The sequence below is a fragment of the Eublepharis macularius genome, chromosome 5 (genome assembly GCF_028583425.1).
Source record: "Eublepharis macularius isolate TG4126 chromosome 5, MPM_Emac_v1.0, whole genome shotgun sequence".
Taxonomy (NCBI): domain Eukaryota; kingdom Metazoa; phylum Chordata; class Lepidosauria; order Squamata; family Eublepharidae; genus Eublepharis; species Eublepharis macularius.
The window spans coordinates 106497413-106517742 of NC_072794.1; the positions used below are offsets into that span (position 1 = coordinate 106497413).

Genomic DNA, 20330 nt, shown 5'->3' on the forward strand with positions numbered 1-20330 from the left:
AATGACATGCTTGGTAATGACTGTGGGTCACATTCTGGTTCCAGTGAAATCTTTCCCCCTTTGCTTCATTTTCTGATGTCTGCTTCCTTGCACCTCGTATATCAGGGGCCTTGCAGCAATCTTTTCACATTGGGGTCTCAGAGTCTGAGTGAGTTAGAGGGCACAAGTCCGAATTCCTATTGATGGAGCAACAGAAAGGAACGCTTTCCTCGGCTGGACTCCTTAAATGTGAGATGAGCCTAAGGGAGGGAGAAAGGGTTCCTGTGTAATCTTCCCCATTTGTAGCAGCTTCACTGTGTTGAACTAAGAAACTTTAGTCAGTCTATTTTTTTGATTAAGTGTAGATGCAAACAATGTGTGTTCTTTGGGTTTGTTCCAAAGTACTCAGAAGCCATTGCTAGCTTATTTCCCACCTCTTAAGTAATTTCAAAGCAGTAACAGTTCAGCTCATGTGAAAACACTGACTGGCCATTTGCATGTCAGAGACATTTGGAATACTTTCTTTTAATTCATCTATTAATTATATTTATATATAATCTGTCTTTTAGGGTGCTCAAGGCAGCGTGCTTTGCTTCTCATGTTGGGAGCTCAAGGTCTTAATATGACAAACTATTATACAGAAACAATATTGACTGATGATGGGAAGGGCTAATATAGGATTGATTCCCAGCTCCTTGAAATGAGAAGTTTCTCCACAAAATTGTATCTGACAAAAAGAGCTATAGCTCTTGAAAGTTTATAACCCTGAAAATCTTGTTGGTCTTTAAGTTGCTACCATACTCAAATCTCACAAAATCATTGTGGTTTTTTGTTTAGATCAGAACACTATCTAACTTGGATGCCCATACCCATATGCATTAGAGTGTGTTCACAAATGACTCTTAAATTAGATTTTGCATTTTTCATGCCTGCAATTTGAATGCAAAACCTGTCTTGACTAGAATATACTTTCGATCTGAAAATGGCTGCCTGCATTTTTTGTCCTGCAGAATAACAATGAGAGACACACCCTGCATTGAAAGGCATTTTCAGCATCCCTTCTGAAAATGCCCTAAGAATATTTTGTAATCCGGTATTTCCCCCCCTGTGGTCAGCAATGCAGTTGCCAGGAGGGTCTTTTGATCAGAACATTTAGAACGTTTAACAGCTCCTTCCCCCTCCCCCGCACTACTCTTTCCTTAAGCCAGGGAGAATAATGTACATGGTAGATAGATCAAGATGGGTAGCTATGTTAGTATTGTCCGGAGTCTGGGCCACAGCCCCCAGACTTGCTGGGAGGGAGGCAACTGGGAGACAGCAGCCCTGCCACCCCAGCCAGCAACCAGGGTCAGAACCCACCTACACCCGGGGAAAGGGGCAAAGGGCCAGGGCCTCAGAGGGCTAGAGGAGGCAGAGAGGCACCAGCTAGACCCACCCTCCAGAGGGGCGATAGGGGGCTCAGCAGAGCAGAGGGAGAGGGCAAAAGCAGGGGGAATAGGGACCCAGCAGCTGCCCAAACAGAGCTCTTACCTGGCAGAGAGGAGAAGCAGCCACAGCAGCTCAAAGCCACGCCCCAGCCTCCACCTCAGCCTGAAGACAGCAACCTGGCTCAGGGGATGCTCAGAACCAAGCCCCTCCAGGTGAAGCTGCTGAAGGCATTCTGTGGGAAGAGCTTGGCAGTCAGCCAAGGGGCCACAGCTGGGCCTGCCTTCAGTAATCAGCTCAGCCAGAGAGGCCTGGCAGCCAGCCTACAGGACGCAGCTGTTGCTGATCCAGGCAGAACAGCCAGCTACCCCAACTGCAGCAGCTTGATACAGCCCAGGCCAATGCTGGAAGGCCAGGGAGGGGTGTGGCCTGGCAGGCAGGACCTGCAAGGAGGGCAGGGTGGTGAGAGAAGGCCCTATAAAGGCTGGCTGGGGAGAGCTCTGGGGTGGTGGGTGTGAGTAAGGAGAGCCGAGCCGAGCCGAGCCGAGCCGAGCCGCGGGAGGAGGAGATGATGGAGAATGCAGGGGGTGAGCATGCCAGGTTGAGCAGGCCAGCAAGTGGACTGAGAGGGAGTCTGGGTGATGTATACTGCCCCTCCTTCCACAGAGCAGGGTCCTGCAGCATCCCTGGCACTCCTTGGATGTCAGGGCTGGCCCAGCTGGCGCCCCGCCCAGCGGCAGCAGTGACAAACCCTGACAAGTATGTCTGTAGCAGTAGAAAAGAGCAAGAGTCCAGTAGCACCTATAAGACTTAACAAAATTTGTGGCTGAGTATGAGCTTTCATGAGCCATAGCTCACTTCTTCAGGTACATGGTTGAGGATCTCAAGTAATTTACATGTCATTTGTTGAAACACCAGTCTCTTTTCCAGCTCAGGCACCAAAGTTCACTGCTGAAATATCCAACAAACAAAAATAATTACCTTTTGTGGTGGAAGAAAGAAGTCTTTCAACTTGGATGTCCATGAATGTTTAAAGGAAAGCTAATGCCAACATGAATCTGCTTACCTGAGTTTAAAGCAATAGGTAGCTGGCATTCTAAATGAGTTGAGATGGTAACAGTACCAGTAGCCTAAGGAGCTTCCCAAGGGGCTACCATGACTCTGTGGGCATGGACCTGTGCCTATTATTTTGGAATTAGTGGTTTAAGGCAAAATAAGAGGATTTTCACTATGGGACTTTCTGATCTTCCTATTGGGAAGACTCTCTTCTTCATTGAATGCTGTATCCAATGGACTCTGCTGTGCATTTGAAGTCTTGAGTGCTTGATCCCCTCTCCTAATTGGCAGCAGTAGACTAATTCTTTGTTTCCTGACCTTAGGAAGAATTGGAATGGAGATAGCTAGAATGAAGTTGTCTAGCAGGTAGAGCCTGTTTCACTGGAGGAGTGTGGTCCCCTAATGTAAAAGCAGATTCTTGTTCAACATCTAGCTGTGGATTCTCATGTTTGACCCAGCCTCTTTTTCCTACACTGTCTTCAGCACAGTGCACTAATATCCTATAATCTCCTGCACTTTTGTATACAAAATATGTTTGTAACCTCTGGAATGCAAATACTTCTTATTATAGTAATAGGCAGGGCTTTTTTCTGGGAAAAGGTGGTGGAACTCTCAAGAGGGAAATGAGGGAGAAACACATGGAATTCCTGGAAATAATATTATTTGACATCCATAAAAAATTCAACCAATGTGATCTTTCTATGAAGACCTTCATATGTGCTGTGCTATATACAGAAGCAGGGTTTGTGCAAGAAGCAACTTCGGGGTGATGCAGAGAAGTTGCAGGAGGCGTTTAGAACTCCAGCAGAACAAAGAGAAGAGAACCAGTTAAGGAAGATGAGTTTGGCCTGGGATTGGGAATCAGAGAGTACCAAAGCACCGCTGCCAGCACAGCAAAGATGCCTCTAGACCACACACAAAGACCTTCTGATACCAACACGCAGCGAAGCAAAGAACTGCTGAGAAAAGGCAGTGAGGATAAAGTTTCAGTTCAGCACTACTTAAGCCTGCCTGCTGAGCCACTTCCCCAGCAGCAAAATAGAAGCAGAGCTGCAACTCACAGCAGGGAAGGCACCGGCACTAGTGTGCGTCCCAGCCAGCCACGAGGACTTCCATTGAATGGAGAGGGGAGGAAAAGACTTCACCCCCCAGCACCAGCAGCGGAGACATACGCGCAAATCATTGCCTAGAATTCCCCATTGGCTTCTGGAATTTGTCGTTTACGACTAGCAAATAGGGCAGGGGGAGCTCTTGGCATACCTCCTCCCACGCTTGACACAGTAACACAGATTTTGCTGGGGGAGGGAGAGGAAAGAGGTGCCAGAACTCCGTTCCACTATGTTCCTGCTGAAAAAAAGCCCTGGTAGTTAAGAGTCAAAATAGCTTCAAAAATGAAAAAGTTTAAATCTTATCTGGGCTGTGGAAATTCTGGCTTCAGAAGAAATTTCGACCCGAAATTTGACAGAAAATATTCAGCCTCCGTTTCCATAGTGCTATAAGGAAAGCCCAAACCGAAATGCAAAATATCTGCTACCTTTGACTACTACTTGTATGAAAAGGCCCTCTTAAGACTCTCTTAATCAAATTTGGCCCAAATGAGAAAGACTCTAGAATGTCTATATAGTCCGTATATAGGATTGCCAACACAAGGTTGGGAAATTCCTGAAGTGTTAGGGGTAGAACCTAGTCTGAAGATCAATGGTAATTCTGGGAGATTTCAAGGCTAGCAACCCTAGAAGTTACATAGTTGTATGTCATTCAGTCTCATCCCCTTGATTAACCAGGGGCAAAGGTTAATCAATAATACATTCAATTTACATATTAAATCAATAAAACTTGCAGCACTAATAAAAATATAACTTTTTTTTTAAAATAAAAAGATGTAGGCATATGGAAGGTTATTGTGGCTCTTAATCAAAACCAAAAGTTTGACTAAGGCACTCCTCAACACCTGGATCTACTTTAGCGAACTTGATTCATTGTATTGTATTGCAATTGAAAGACTATATGCCAGAGTATCTTTAGGAATTCTATTTTTTAAATACCGAGAGAATTAATGGCTAGTTACCAAGTAACCTATTTCATTATCATAGTGCAAAGAGAGTCTGTTGACTTTTGTATATATATAACTTTTGTGATATAACTTTTGTATATTAGGGATTATTTATTAGGAAGGGCTACCTTGATAGATTATTAGTTACTGACACAAAGGGAGGGCCTGCTAGCTCAGTGCAGGCGATTTTACAAACCCCAGATTCCATCTCTGGCATGTCCAGTTAGAAGATCTCAGAAAGCCACTGCTGGAAAGAACTTTTTCTGCCTAAGATTGTGCAGAGCTACTACTAGTCAGAGGAGACAAGGCTGTTTTGGATCCAATTCCTCACAGAGATGTTGGGGGAGAGGCAGGATTTGCTGCAGTCCATGGAAAAGGGAGAGCCAGCCAATGCAATGGAACAGCCCTTGGTGCACAGCGATGAGGGTGGGGTGAAGAGAGCACACTTAGGGATCCACTGTCTGCCTCCATCCTCCCTTTTTGTTCAGTGGACGGAGGCGGGGTGGATGGGGAGCAGCCCACAGGCCTCTTCATCCATTTGGCATTCTAGAAAGGATAAGTATTGTGGAGGGGAGGGTTCATAAATGATCCCTGGCCCTTCATTGCAGCCCCATCCCCTGGGATCACTGCTAGCAAGTTCTCCTGTCCAGAGCCTTGGCAATATTAGCTAGACTCTTGAGAGGAGCCTCCCCTGCTGGTCTCCTTCTCCTCCCTCCCCATCCAGGGCCAACGCATGGCAGCCTTATTCTGTTCCCGTTAGGCATGTGGGGTGAGTAATGTGAGAGGACGACACTTCATTTCCTTGTCCCTTGCCTTCTGCTGCCAGATTCCATCTCTGGCATGTCCAGTTAAAAGCACTCAGAAAGCCAGTGCTGGAAAAAACCTTTTCCTGTCTAAGGTCCTGCAGAACCACTAGTAGTCAGAGGAGACAAAGGCTACTTGGGGCAACGGTTTGACTTGGTATAATGCTACTTCATATGCCAATAAATGCTTATACCCAGATAGAACTCAAGCATTGTTAATCTGGGACCGGTACAAGCTTGTGATGTAGCCCATGCACATAATCCCTTCATGTACATACCATCACTTGAGTAGTGAAAGGATAAAAATGTTTTATTTCTGAAATGACGAAGACCTTACCATATAATAGGATTGTAGCCGAGGCTTCTTCCCTAAGTACAAGTAAATTGTATTAATCTCCCCATCCCCTGCTTGGGCTTTGTACCCAGATACCCACAGAGCTCTTGTATGAACATTCTCTGATGTGGAGAAAAAATACATACAGAGGTGATCAATTTGTTCAGCATTAAGGACAATATTGGAAAGCTATCATAATTGGGGGTATCACAGCTAATGCTGTGATCCTAAACCACTTGAAGGGTATTTCTGAATAATCCAGAGGACCCATTAATGAGCACACAGGAAGTGTTTTCTGATGTTTGCACTTCATCAGATACCTATACCAAGGTGAGACTGCTAAACTGCAAGTGACAGGAACAAACTGATGCATACATGAATGCAGGCAGGTATGCTTTTGGGGATCACAGCTAACAGCTTTTCATGTAGAGCTATGGAAGGAATTTATGTGTCTCAAGGATGAAGGAAATGTGTAAACCTGCAACATGTTCCCAGTCCTCAAAGTTATGTTTTGAAGGATTGGGAACAAGATAGCTGAACTGAACCACAGAGATTATATGAACACAAAGGAAGATTAACTATAATCATAGCCAATCAGAAGGACAAACCTGTAACTAGTAATTTAAAAAAAATTATGGTAAGCTTTAATGCAAAGCAAGAAATTGTAATTCTTAGGAAGGTTTGGAAATGAACATGATGTAACAGAAGTGTCAGTTGATGGTGAAGTGTTTTCAGTCAAAACTGTGTGCTCCCAGAAAGATGCTTCACCAAATGTTGGTATCCTTAGTGATTCAAAGCCTGCTATGGCTAGCCTTGGATGATCAAAACCATGAATCTGTTTCCGCAAACCCAAAAGATTGGTCTGAAGAAAATTCTAAGCACATGGTACTTTTTCAAGAATTTGACATTAGTTATCTGGTTTAGAACCTCTTCTTAGAAGACAACCATGTGTCCAAATTTAGTTCTACTACTGCAAGATTGGCAGTGCAATCCTGAGGGCTGCTGCAGCAGAGATGGCTGTCTGTCAGTGCAATCGTGGTGCCTCTCATCAGTTCCTTGTGGATGTTCAGTAGAGGGAAATAACAACGATCCCCACCACAGGCATAGTCAGAATACCAAGCACTCTGGAGTCCATCGCAACCTGGGAAAAACCCACAAATGGTAGCTGATGATGCCCCTGTGAGCAGCACACACAGGTGTAGCCAATCACTACATGCTGATCCAAACACTGCCTCCCCCATGATCCCCCCCATAGAGTCAGCAGACAGGGAGGGAAAACCCAGCAACACTGGTGTCTGATCTGGGTGCAGCACCACCACAGTGCTGGCACATCTCAGAGATAATGTTGGTGTATCTCTGAGATATATTGGCGCAGTGTCTAATCAGCTCCCTATGCACTCCGCTCCCCAGACTGTGCTGACAAATGGAACTTATTTAGTTTTAAAAGATATTAGATCCATGAGCAGTAAATTGCCTACCATTTGTCCTGGGTAAATCCATAATGGAAGAGTAAAGAAAATATAGCCACCCAAAATATACTTTACAGATCATTACAGGTCCTGTTGGAATAGCAACAGTTATTCTACTTACCACTGTGATTGACGTTTCTATATAAGGCTAATATCAAGATGCCTTGTTACATGAGCGCTAAGTTCCAGGTTGGCAGCTAGGAATTTGAAAATTTTCAGCTGTGTGTAGGATTAGTAGCCCATAACTAGAGATGGGCACGAACCGGAAAAACCCCCAAACATGATGTTCGTTGTATTGCCGAAGGCTTTCACGGCCGGAGAACGATGGTTGTTGGGGGTTTTCCGGGCTGTATTGCCGTGGTCTTGGCATTGTAGTTCCTGACGTTTCGCCAGCAGCTGTGGCTGGCATCTTCAGAGGTGTAGCACCAAAAGACAGAGATCTCTCAGTGTCACAGTGTGGAAAAGATGTAGGATTGGGACAAGGTCGATAATCTCACCTACAGGAAGATGGAACATGTGTTTACCAACCACACATCCAGACAGAAGCAGAAGTTTAACAAACTACAGGAAAAAAGACAGACAAGCCCAATGCTCGACAATGCACGCATTGTCATCAATCTGACAGACCGTCAACTCTCACCAGAAGAAACCTCCATCTTGGCAAAGGGAGGAAACTTTGCAGTCACCCCCACCAGAATTCCTGTGGAAGACATCATTGCAAATGTAGAAGCTGCCATCCGTCATCTACCTGAAGAGGAAGCTGAGGAAATAAGAGGAGAGACAGCCAGGATTCTACGAAAGGCAAAGCTTCCCACCAGCAATATAACACGCAAGGAGAGAAATGCCATCAAGACCCTCAATGCAGATCCAGACATCATCATTCTACCAGCTGATAAAGGCAATGCTACAGTGATCATGAAAACGGAGGAATACAAAAAGAAGATTAAGGAACTCCTGGACCCCTCCACCTACAAAAAACTAAAATGAGATCCCACTTGCAAAATCACCAGGCTAACAAATGCGCTGATCAAGAATTCCTCACTACATCCCGACACGCACAGAAAACTATGTAAGACTGAAGCACAGCCACCTAGACTATATGGACTCCCCAAAATACATAAAGATTCAGTCCCACTCCGACCCATTGTGAGTGCCATTGGTTCACCGACATATGAATTAGCTAGACATCTGGCAGATCTCCTGCAGGACCACATCGGGAAAACCTCGTCTTACATCAAAGATTCAGCAGATTTCATCAACAAAATCAGTTCTCTGAAACTCAATCCACAAGACATACTTGTCAGTTTTGATGTTGTATCCCTGTTTACCAAGGTTCCAGTAAAAGACACTATTGCACTGATTAATCAGATTTTCCCAGAGGATGTAACAGCCTTATTCCATCATTGTCTGACAACCAGTTACTTCCAATGGGACAACGAATTCTATGAACAGATGGATGGGGTGGCCATGGGGAGCCCACTCAGCCCAGTTATAGCAAACTTCTACATGGAACATTTTGAAAAAACAGCTCTAGAATCAGCACCCCACAAACCCAGTGTATGGTTCCGGTTTGTGGATGATACATTCATCATTTGGAGCCATGGGGAGGAAGAATTGAGGGAGTTTTTGAATCATCTCAACAACATCCACCTGAACATACAATTCACAATGGAGAAAGAAAGTGAGGGAAAACTCTCATTCCTGGATACCTTGGTCATCCGCAAAGCAAACTTTCAGTTAGGTCACAAGGTCTACAGGAAACCAACTCACACTGATCGGTACTTACACAAAAACTCCAATCACCACCCCCGACAGAAAAGAGGCATAATGAAAACATTAGTGGATCGTGCAAGACGGATATGTGAGCCGCGCTTTCTCAATGAGGAAATTAATCATCTAAACCACGCACTTCAGGCAAATGGCTACTCCAGAAATGAAATCCGAAGAGCAATCAAACCCAGGATGAATCAAACAACCAAGGAAAAACAGTCACCTACAGGAAAAGTGTTTTTGCCATATATCAAAGGAATTACTGATCAGATGGGAAAGCTTATGGAAAAGCATAACCTTCAAGCAGTATTCAGACCCACCCGAAAAATACAACAGATGCTACGATCAGCAAAAGACAGCAGAGACCCCCTCACCTCTGCAGGAGTATACCGTATACCCTGCAGCTGTGGACAAGTTTACATCGGGACCACAAAGCGTAGCATCCAGACAAGAATAAAAGAACATGAAAGACACTGCAGACTTGGACAGCCTGAAAAATCAGCAGTGGCTGAACATAGCCTAACTCAAACAGGGCACAGTATCTTATTCCAGGACACCAAAATACTGGACAACACTTCCAACTACTTTGTCAGACTGCACAGGGAAGCCATTGAAATAGACAAGCATAAGCAAAACTTCAACAGGAAAGAAGAAACCTTAAGAATGAACAGAGCATGGGCTCCAGTTCTGAAAAACACCAGGCCAACAAAACACTCCACACCCGACAATAGCCCTGCAGAGAAGATTAGCACATCAAGCACCAATCCATATGCAAAAGAACCTCCTCAGGATACAGTGAAGCCTCCCGCCATTAGCATTCCACACCCTGGGAAACTCTTACAGAATGACTCAGTGAAGCCTCCCGCCATTAGCATTCCACACCCTGGAAAACTCTTACAGAATGACTCAGCTCAACCCCACCCCTCCTGAGTAGATACAAATGACCTACATCTTTTCCACACTGTGACACTGAGAGATCTCTGTCTTTTGGTGCTACACCTCTGAAGATGCCAGCCACAGCTGCTGGCGAAACGTCAGGAACTACAATGCCAAGACCACGGCAATACAGCCCGGAAAACCCCCAACAACCATGATGTTCGTTCTTCGTTGCCATCCACAAACAGGGACTCACGAACACTTACGAGCAGGATCTGTTCACGAACATGTTCATGGTTGGCTGTTCATGGGGGCCAGCAGGCTCTCCTCCAGCCATCATCCAAGTTTGGTCACGATCCCTACTGCACCACTCCCAGAAACCTGACGTGAGCAGGCATCAGGAAAGGTACCAATAATAAATAATAGCTTGGCCCCAGAGCCTGGCAGCATCCCTGGAACTTGAAGGGGTAGATCCCTACCGCACCACTCCCAGAAACCTTACCTGAGCAGGCAGCAGGAAATGTACCAATAATAAATAATAGCTTGGCTCAGAGCCTGGCAGCAGCCCTGGAACCTGAAGGGGTAGATCCCTATCCCACCACACACAAAGAAAATTCAAGCTCCAATGCACTCTCTCTATCAAAATGCCAACAGGAGCTGTCTCTCCGTCTCCACTGACTGGAAAGCCAGAGCTGGGAGCTCCCCTTCCCCCTGGTCTTTGCTCCCTTGTAACAAATTTGGAGCTCCACACTTGAAAGGAAGACCTTCCCATCAAGCTAAATTGGGCTTAGATTGGGATTTCCAGGGCAACAGCAGGAGTTCAGACAGAGTTCAGACAATCCCTGCCTAAGTTGCCAAGGGAATTGATTGCAGGTGTCAGATTGTCTGGCCTGACGAACAGCAATGAGCAAGGCTTGCAACGACCACCTGCTCATTTAGAATGGGGCCTCACAAACAGTTTGTTCTCGAACAGCAGATTGGGCTGTTCGTGGCTTTTTTTTGTTCCCCTCTCTACCCATAACTTCATCTTGTCTCTAAAAAACTGGAGGCTAGTACTAGAAATTTGAATTATTTTTCTATCCATAAATGATGCAAAACAGGAAGACAGTAGTATGTCTTCTGGTCTATAATGCTAGTTGAAATGGAATGAGAGGCAATAAAGCAAAAGGATTTTCAGTGAGGCCGTAGAAATAACTGTAGGTCAAAGTAAAATAGTATCATTGAATATGTGTTTGTTTATTTTTCAGGCTGGTGGATGATCGATGTGTGGTGGAACCTGCTGCTGGTGATCTAGATAATCCACCCAAGAAATTTCGAGGTAAGAGATCAGACTATAACATGAGTTCTTCTTTAGTGAACAAACTACTGTTTCAAGTTCTATAATTCAGGCCGTTTCCACACTGCCTTAAAATAGCGGCAGGCTCTTGGAAAGCTGGCGGCTTCTTCGTGCGATATAAGCTGAAAAAAACGCCCTGCATCCGTTTTAAAGAAAAGATCGCACGAAGAAGCTGTCAGCATTCTGGGAGCCTGCTGCTTTTTTAAGGTAGTATGGAAAGGGCCTTTGTTTAGGTAGCAGCTTGCAGTTTATTTTAGCAGTCACATAACCATTATGATTGCAAATCTACTACCGATGATTCCAGTTTGAGTGTGCTGTTGGGAGGGACCCTCAGAAAAACAGCTGTATTTTGAACTTAAAGGTGATGTAAGAAACTTAAACCCTTTCTGTGTCTGGATTGATGAACTAAACATGAGACAGGTCATGTCAGGCAGCTGTTTATCCATTTTACATGTCCAGATGTGCTCTTTTTCAAAATGTTCATATTTTACCAATTCTTTATCTCAGGCCTTAACAATTTTTTTGGCTTTATGAGCCACCTAAAAAATTTAGGAACCAATTTTATTTTTCAGCCTTCAGGGTTTTTATATTTTAATTACTGTATTTTCTAATTATTGCTACCACGAAACCTAACTCTAAATTCTTCACAGTTTCATGTCACTTTATAACAAAAGTGTTATAGCATATAAATAAATAATGGGTAACACTGTGGGTCATCATAAAAAAAAGCTAATCTCTGTACTTCACCTGAATAAACTTGGTACTTCTGCTGAGAATCACCAAGAGGCACTTGTAGTAAATGACTGATGAAAATACGAGGTGCCACAATGAAATTTCTAAGCTCCTTGGTTTTATTTTAGCACTTTAAGTGAAGTCAATAGTGGCTACACAAATGGAAATTTAGTTGACATTTTTTTTACAGTGTTGTGTCAGATGGAAAGTGGAAATTGTGGCTGCAGTCTTGTTCCCTTGCTCAAACTATGTAGGGTTCAGAAGAACTTCTCATAAACTAGTGTAGCTTCCTCAGTCAGATGCTTCTGTTGAGGGTATTAGTATTATAGCACAACTTAGCAGTTTCTTCTCTATACATGAAGACTACTCCATGGTTCACATTCGTTCGTTCATTCGTTTGTTTGTTCGTTCATTTATTCATTCATTCATTGTCAGTCTTTCTCACTGAGACTCAAGGCGGATTACTCAGTGTAAATCAATACAATCAACAGGCTGCAACGTCCCATTATGAATAAAAACAAGTTTAAAGGATAAGGCCTGAATGGCAGGCTACATATATATACTAAAACTTGCTAAAACATCTCAAGATACAGATGATAGTACAGTGCAGTCACCAACACAAATAGACCAAGGTACAGTACAAAACTGACCAGATGCATTTCGGCCCTTAGGCCTTCCTCAGTGTAACTTAGCTCTTCAAGTTGCAACCAAAATAGAACTGCAGGGTAAGGTTGAGCAAGAGTAGGTTATAAGGTAAGGCAGGGAAGGGCCTCTGATTTAGAGGTCCTGCCTATCACAGCATGCTTAGCATGATGGGGGTGTACAAGTTGTGGAGGCACTAGGCTTGCCATTCCCCTGCCCAGAGAGGGAAAGCTCCACCCCCATCTGCTGCCCCCGGCCCCATTCATCTGGCTAGTGGGGGAGGGAAGGAATGGTGTTGGGGAGAAGGGTGTGCACGCACTCCTGCTCCCTCCCTTTGGACTGGTGACAGAGGAATCCCAGTGCATACTGAACAGAGTTGCATGAAAACCGCCCCTTTGAAGGCAGTTTTCACTCAGTTTGTTTTCAGCACACATGCACTGTGACTCTTTCCTTCATCATGTTGGAAAATTAGTGCAACAGAGGAGTTCACAGCAACTTCTGCCTGCAGTTGCACTCATTTTACAGCACAACAAAGGAAAATTTGTGGATAAATGGATTGAAATTTACATTAAGTTCTAGTCTTTAGGATAATTTTTATAAGATGATGTATTGATGGTATAAGACTCATGAGAAATTGGTTAGAATGTATAAGGGTACATCAAATGTATGCTGGAAACCTCAACACGAAAGATAATTCTTTCAGATATAGTGGTCTTGTAAGTTAGCAAAAACCTTCTGGAAACAAATACAATTATTGATACAGAATATTTTAAAGATTAAAATACAATTGAATCCTGAGACATATTTATTGGAAATGATGGACTTTCAGTTGGAAAAAAGTGCCAGCACTCTCTTTTTATATATGACTATCAACAGAACCTGTTGTGTGAAAAAATACAATGGGCTCTAGAAAACTGATTTGACAGGCCGTGGGAGGGCCATGCCACTGTGCCAGGCTTCTCCGTCACCTCTGTGGCCACTGCAAGACCATGCCACATCCATGGCCCCTGAGACACCTGGCACAGACATAGAGTTGCCAGATCCCCTTTCCTGGCACTCACCTGGCACTCCTGTACTATGCAATGATGTCACTCCTGCGCAATGATGAGCACTCCTGTGCTCTGCAGCGGGCTGAGTTGGGCCCATTTCGGGCTAAAATTGGCTTACTGCCGTGTACAGGAGTGTGCTACGCTGCCAGGAAGCATGCTCCAGGAGGCACATTCCTTTGCCTTTTCTTCCACTGGCCATGTAAGTGGGGGTGGGGGTGGAGGATGGGAGCGGGGAAACCCCCGCCCCCAGCGGGGGACTGGAAACCCTATGCAGGTGGAAGGGAGACCTGGTGCGGCCCTCCCAAGTCCCTGCAGCTGCTGTGCCACTATGCTGTGCCTTCCCATTGCCGCGGCCTCCTCAGGGCCTCCAAGGCAAGCCGTGTTGCTGACAACTCAATTTTTATCTCCGCAGGGGGCATGCAAGTGCACCTGCATGGGGATAAAACGTGAGTTGTCACCAATACGGCTTGCCTTTTATATAGTAGGATTACAGCAGCGAGACTATTATATGCTCAAAATTGGAAGAATTTGACTCTGCCTACAATGGAGGAATGGCTGACAAAGATGATAGACCTAGCTGAGATGGCAAAGTTTACTTCACTGATTAGAAAAAAGTCAATAAGTTCGTTCGTTGATGAATGGAAACCCTTCATATACTATTTATATGAAACAGATAACAACGATTTGATGATTTCTGGATTAAGGGATTTTGATGTTAGAAAAAAGAGAGCTGTTAATCATTATTTACAGAAAGTGTAGATTTGACATGATATGAATCTTTTGGGAAAATTGGAAATCTTTTAGTTTGTTTTTGTTATTTTCCTGTATTATATATGTTGATTAGTTGTTTTTGTTTTTATTTGTTTTATTAGTATATGTGTAATTGTAGTTTTCTTAGATTAGTTTTTAATTATATAAAACTTTTAATAAAAAACAACAACAAAGGGGTGGTTTTCACTGAGTTCCATTTTAGTGCACACTGGCATTGGGGGAGTGTGGGAGTGTGCACATGCATAGTGCTTGCATGGGAGGTTAGTACCCCACTATCCAGTTAGTACCCTGCTGTTAGTACCCCATATCCCAGCTCCCCGACTCAGCCCCTGGGACTCCTGGCAACCCTAGGAGGTACCCTGCTAGACTAGAAGATGGCTACATTGGCTTCTTAAGAAATGCTGCTGTGCACCGTTCTGTGGCACAGCTGAGAATCTATTCAATAAATTAATTAGGAAATTAAATTTAGGGGGGGTGCAAATAAAAATTCGAGTTTGAAAAAAGTTGGAAATAAGTGATTTCTGAAGCGGCAAGCTTTTGGGGCACTTTAAATACAAGCGCCACCAGCTGGCTTCAGCTGACCGGCGGGGGAGTCCCCTGCTTTTTCACCCAGTGTGATTGGGTGAAGAACTGAATGCCTCGCTTCTTCACCTGATCGCATCGGGTGAAAACTGATGTTCAGTTTCAAACTGAATGCCAGTCTTCACTCAATTGCATTGGATGAATGACAGCGGCAAGGCATTCAGTTTGAAACTGAACGCCTTGCTTCTTCACCCGGTTTCAAACTGAATGGCAATCTTCACCCAATCACATTGGGTGAAGAAGTGGCTGAGTCACTCAGAACGCCTCGCTGCTTCTTCACCCGATCACATCGGTTGAATGACAGCAGCAAGGCATTCAGTTTCAAACGCCCTGCTGCTTTCTTCACCTGATGGAAGGGGGAGGATGCTCCCCCTCACGTGAGATGAAGAAAGCAGTGGGGCATTTTGAACACAGCAACAGCGAGAAAAGTGTTCCTTTGAACTTCCCACCCCGCTGGCCTTTTCACCTGATGGGAAAAAAAGCTGGCGGGGCAGGAAGTTTCAAAGGAACATTTTTCTCACCACTTGTAAGCGGCAAGAAAAGTGCTGCTGGCTGCTAAAGCTTTCTGAAAGCTCCGAATCTTTCAGAAAGCTTTGCTTCGAGATTTCCGAATTGGCCCAGCAATGGTTCTTTGATTCCTCTTATATGGCTAGTCTCTGACCATGTTATTAGTGTAGTTCTAAACAGAGTTACATCCATTGAAGTCAGACTAATGTAACTGTTTAGGATTGCATTGCAAATCAGTAGCATTTTTTTCACTGACCTAGATCATTTGACATCTCTGGTTCTCACATTGATACTATTAAATAATTATTTGAAGGCAAACTAAGTGAAAACTTTTTAAAAAACGAGACTTGAAAATTGCTTGTTTTAGGTACTTTAAGTAAGAATTAGATACATTGTGACCCTTAGCCCTTGGACTTGTTTTCAAAGTACTGTATCTTAAACCAAAAGAACAAATACTATCCTCAGTAAAATTAGTTGACATATCAACTGGTAACTCAGAGATGGTAGAATAGTAAAAGAGCAGATTTAGCATATGTAGGACACTTCAAGGAGCAGGGCTTTTTTTCAGCGGGAACGCGGCGGAACGGAGTTCCGGAACCGCTTGAAAATGGTCACATGGCTGGTGGCCCCGCCCCCTGATCTCCAGACAGAGGGGAGTTTAGATTGCCCTCCGCACCGCTGAGTGGCGCACAGGGCAATCTAACCTCCCCTCAGTCTGGAGATCTGGGGGCGGGGCCACCGGCCATGTGACCATTTTCTCCGAGGTCAACCCACTGAGTTCCACCACCTCTTTTCCCAGAAAAAAAGCCCTGTCAAGGAGTATAGTTGAAAAGCTAAGATTCATGTATGACATATTACATAACTGGATTTTAGTCTTTGCCATGGAAGTTCTGTTACCTTAATATCTCAGTGGGAAAGGTGGGCAATAAATAAAATGATAATCAGTACTTACCTTATATGTTATAAACCACTAAATCAGGGTGAGAAGCGATGGATAAATTAGCTTGTATAGCTTGGCAGAGTGTATAGCTTGGCAGGTGAAACTGTGTTTCAGTTCAACACTCTCCCCAGCAGCTGGGAGAGTGTTTTTTTCTCATGTAATGGATGTTTCCACTTTAACATGAACAGCAACAATGACACAGGTGGCTAAATAAACATGGTGGACAATTTATTTACCCGCTGCTCTAAACCTACTCTGTGATTTAAGGTAAAGTTTGGGTTCTTGTGTCCAACCCAAGTTTTCCTCCATCTTTATACTTTTGACAGCTGTTCTTGATTTTTGTAATGCAAATATTTAGGATTGTCCATTGTCTTGCTGCAGTTTAATTAGGGATTTGTTAGGGCAAGGCTGGAAGCTGCAGTACCACCCTCTGGGCACATGCAGTGATGGCGTTACAGTGCAAGGAAGATCAGGCTGGCAGCTTAGTTTTTCTATGGAAATAGTAGCACAGGTTTTTTCGTGAAAATGAGCAGAGGAGGATAAGGGTGGAAATTAAATAATCCTTTGATGATACAGACAGGATTTAAGGAAATGCATTAAATCTGAGTCACTCCTGTCTGGCACACTTCTGCAATCTCTGCTGTGACTCAGGTTTTGGTAACTATTTCTTTTGTGGGGAGAGTTACTCATTCTTAACTTTTGTCTCTGTGCACTGCTGCCTAATAGTTGATCAAAAGGAAAAAAGGTGATGAGACAATGAAAGGGCAGGGCAACTCTTAGTCTGGGAAATAGGTTGCAGGGGCAAACCAACTATTATGGCTTTCTTTTCTAAATCCATCTCATTGTCTAGTGCTTTCTTGTCCAAACCTGAAAACCCCAGGGTCTCCCAGTATGTACCCCCTCCCCACATTTGTTCTCTGACCTTTCCTATTATGATTGTTCTTCTAAACTATTTGAGACGAAATTCTCCTGTGTTACAGTGAAAGGAGAAGCAATGGAACAAGAGAGTGGAGAACACCTTTATAACATGCCAATTTCTTCCCAAATCGTGCTCCTTCACAGAGATCACAGACAAAAATTCAACAAGAAGCACAGCTATTGTTTCTCTTCTGTGGAGTTCCATACCTTTTTATATATGCAAAGCTAAAGAAGAAGAAGAATGGGTCCCACCCTTATTTTCTGGAGCTGGCAATGCAACATTATTGTCTCTACTATATAAATTTTTGTAAGGACATTTCTCATGACTCTACTGCTTGTTAACACTTTACAGCTCCTTGTTATGTTTATATTTTTCCATCTCCATGTTAAAGAGAATGCCAAACTTCAGAAGGAGTGGGAGAGCAAAAACATAACAGTTCTTTTGAAACACGAACTTTTGACCTGTACCTCAAAAGGGAAAGGATGCGTGTTCCAAGCAGTTTATATGTTTTGTATACATATCTTCCAGCTAATCATAGGTTGAAAAGAATAACTGGCAGATTGTGTCCATGTCATCTCAGATATTACGTTGTTTGTTGCTTTTTAACTTGATTTAGTCTTTTGAATGTGACCCTCCTACTTTCACAAATATCCTGCAGGAGAGAGTCTTGTAGATGTAACCGAATATGACACTGAAAATGTTTTTTTTTCTTTTTGCATTTGAGATATAGGGGGTGCAGTGGTGATGTCTGCAGAACCAGCTGCCATCTTGTATGTGTATGTTTGTGCATAAACACATTATTTTATGTTGAAATAGATTTAGAAGAAAGGAACCCATTGCTCTTTCTTGCCCTAGTTTTGTTTCTTGTGTTGCAGCTTAGAATGGAATTGCATAAAAAAACAGCAAGAGAAATCCACTGTCAGAATTCAGGATGAAACATTTTGGGATTCTGCCAGCCTTGCTGTATATACACCTTTAAATTTCTTTTAAGAAGGCTTTCAGGTTCATGTGACATTGGACATACTGTGAACTTCTGAAGTGGAATGAATATGCAAGTTTTGTCATTGTGAGATTTAGCATATTTGGCCCTGAAATGTAAAGCTGTCAGGAGCTGCACTGCTTTAGGGGTCCTTTCCTTGATGTCATAGGATGTCAGTAACAACAGCAGCCTCAGATTACTACTGTGGTTAGTCTTTAGCACCCAGGAAAATCTCACTCCTTGGAAAGCTGCCCAGACTGAAACTGTATGTGCTGACTTTAGATTCTGAGAAGTCTGTCCAAAAGGAACATAGGTGGGCTGTATCCAGCTGTGCTCTGTTATCAAGAACCAAAAGAGAGGTTTGACCACATTGATGTTCTGTTATATTAATTCACATCACATGATTAGAAATAGCATGAATTGCTTTGGCATGGTCCACCAGATTCTATTCAAGGGCTCTTTTAGAAGCTGAACTGGGTCCTTTCCTAAAGAAGGAAAAAAAGAAAAACTTAATTTCATATTCTTCCCTAGAGACAAAAACATTCCTTGACTGAAAAGGAAAAGGTAGTCAGTTCTCCCAGTGCCTCAAGTTGGGGCTGACCTTACAGTAGCGTTTCAAACTTCTTTGAAGAAGACCCACCGGAAGGTGGCAGTAAGTAGACAATTGCTAGAAAGGAATGTAGTGTGGTTGGGGTTAGAAGAAGCCAACACTAGAGTCAACAATTATTATCTCTGCAAGGAACCACTCTGGTCATGCAGGCAGATTGTAGGCACACTTCACATGGCTTCCTTCTCACAAGCTCTTTGTTGTCCACTATCTACTTGGCCAGCAATTCCTAGAAATACTTTGAAGATCATTCTGATCTTAGCTTGCTGTATTCCTGCTGTCTTGCACCACTCAACTCCTATTCCAGGGTCCAGTCTTGTTCCTTCCTTGTTTTTGTTGGTTGCTGTCTGCATATTTCTGCCTAGCCTGAACACCTGCTTCTCTCTGTTTTCATTGTCTGACCCAGCTTTTGGCCAATGTAGTAGGATACAAATGTTATTAAATATTTTTTTTTAAAATTCTGAGATATGGATTTCAGTTTCTCTGTGGATATCCTGAAGTGGACACTGATGTTGTTTTCACTACTTCCTGAGCTTCCTAGTTTTTTGCAAACTTGACCTCCAAAGTTCACCAATCATGTGGATACCCAACATATTAAACCTGAGGACTCCTTGGGCATTAGTTTTAAGTACACTCATAACTCCTCAGTTAAATTTTAAGGTGGTGTTTTATTGCAAAAATGCACATCAATGTCACTGGATTATGGATATTCACTGTATATTTATGCTTATAGCCTTCTCAAATGACATTTTTACACATCTTAGGACAAGGGTTTTAATATCCACTTGGTAATTTAACAGCAGCCCTTAGAAGCAGGCTACAAACACATTGTTCAGGGACGAGGAAGCTAGGCCAGCTGAAGCTTATGATCAGAGTTTGGCAGTTCCTGCTCCCTCTCTTTCTGTGGTTTCCCTGAGGCTGTTTCAAATAATAACTTGGAGCCTCATGTTTGGACATGTTAGGAAAAAGCAGAGGTGTTCAAATCCTGTACTCTGTTAGGGGGAAGACAGTAAGTGGTTTAGATTTTTTTAAACTGGTGTTTGTATAAGTGGATAAAACATAAAGCATAATAGGAAAGTATGTGTTTTCTGTATGTCCATGCTAGGGCTGCCAGCCTCCAGATGGCAGCTGGAGATATCCCCGAATTATAACTGATATTCAGGCCACAGAGATCAGTCCCCCTGGAGAAAATGGCTGCTTTGAAGGATGGACTCTATGGCTGTTTCCACACTGCCTTAAAATAGTGGCAGGCTCCTGGAAAGCTAGTGGCTTCTTCACGCGATATGAACGGGAAAAACACCCTACATCCGTTTTAAAGAAAACATTGCACGAAAAAGCCTCCAGCATTCTGAGAGCCTACCACTGTTTAAGGTAGTATGGAAACGGCCTATGGTATTATACACTGCTGAGGTAGGGTTGCCAGCCTCCAGGTAGTGGCTGGAGATCTCTCGGAATTACAACTGGTCTCCAGGCCACAGAGATCAGTTCACCTGGAGAAAAT

At 43.5% G+C, this 20330-nt stretch overlaps 1 protein-coding gene across 1 annotated transcript in view; it reads left to right on the plus strand.

Moving 5' to 3' along the window:
- The window catches only part of ITPR3 (inositol 1,4,5-trisphosphate receptor type 3), a 142606-nt gene that overhangs the window by 29275 nt on the left and 93001 nt on the right, over positions 1–20330 (plus strand). Inside the window, exon 2 of the mRNA XM_054980929.1 lies at positions 11013–11083. Coding sequence (XP_054836904.1) covers positions 11013–11083 — 71 coding nt within the window. The remainder of the gene's footprint in view (positions 1–11012; positions 11084–20330) is intronic.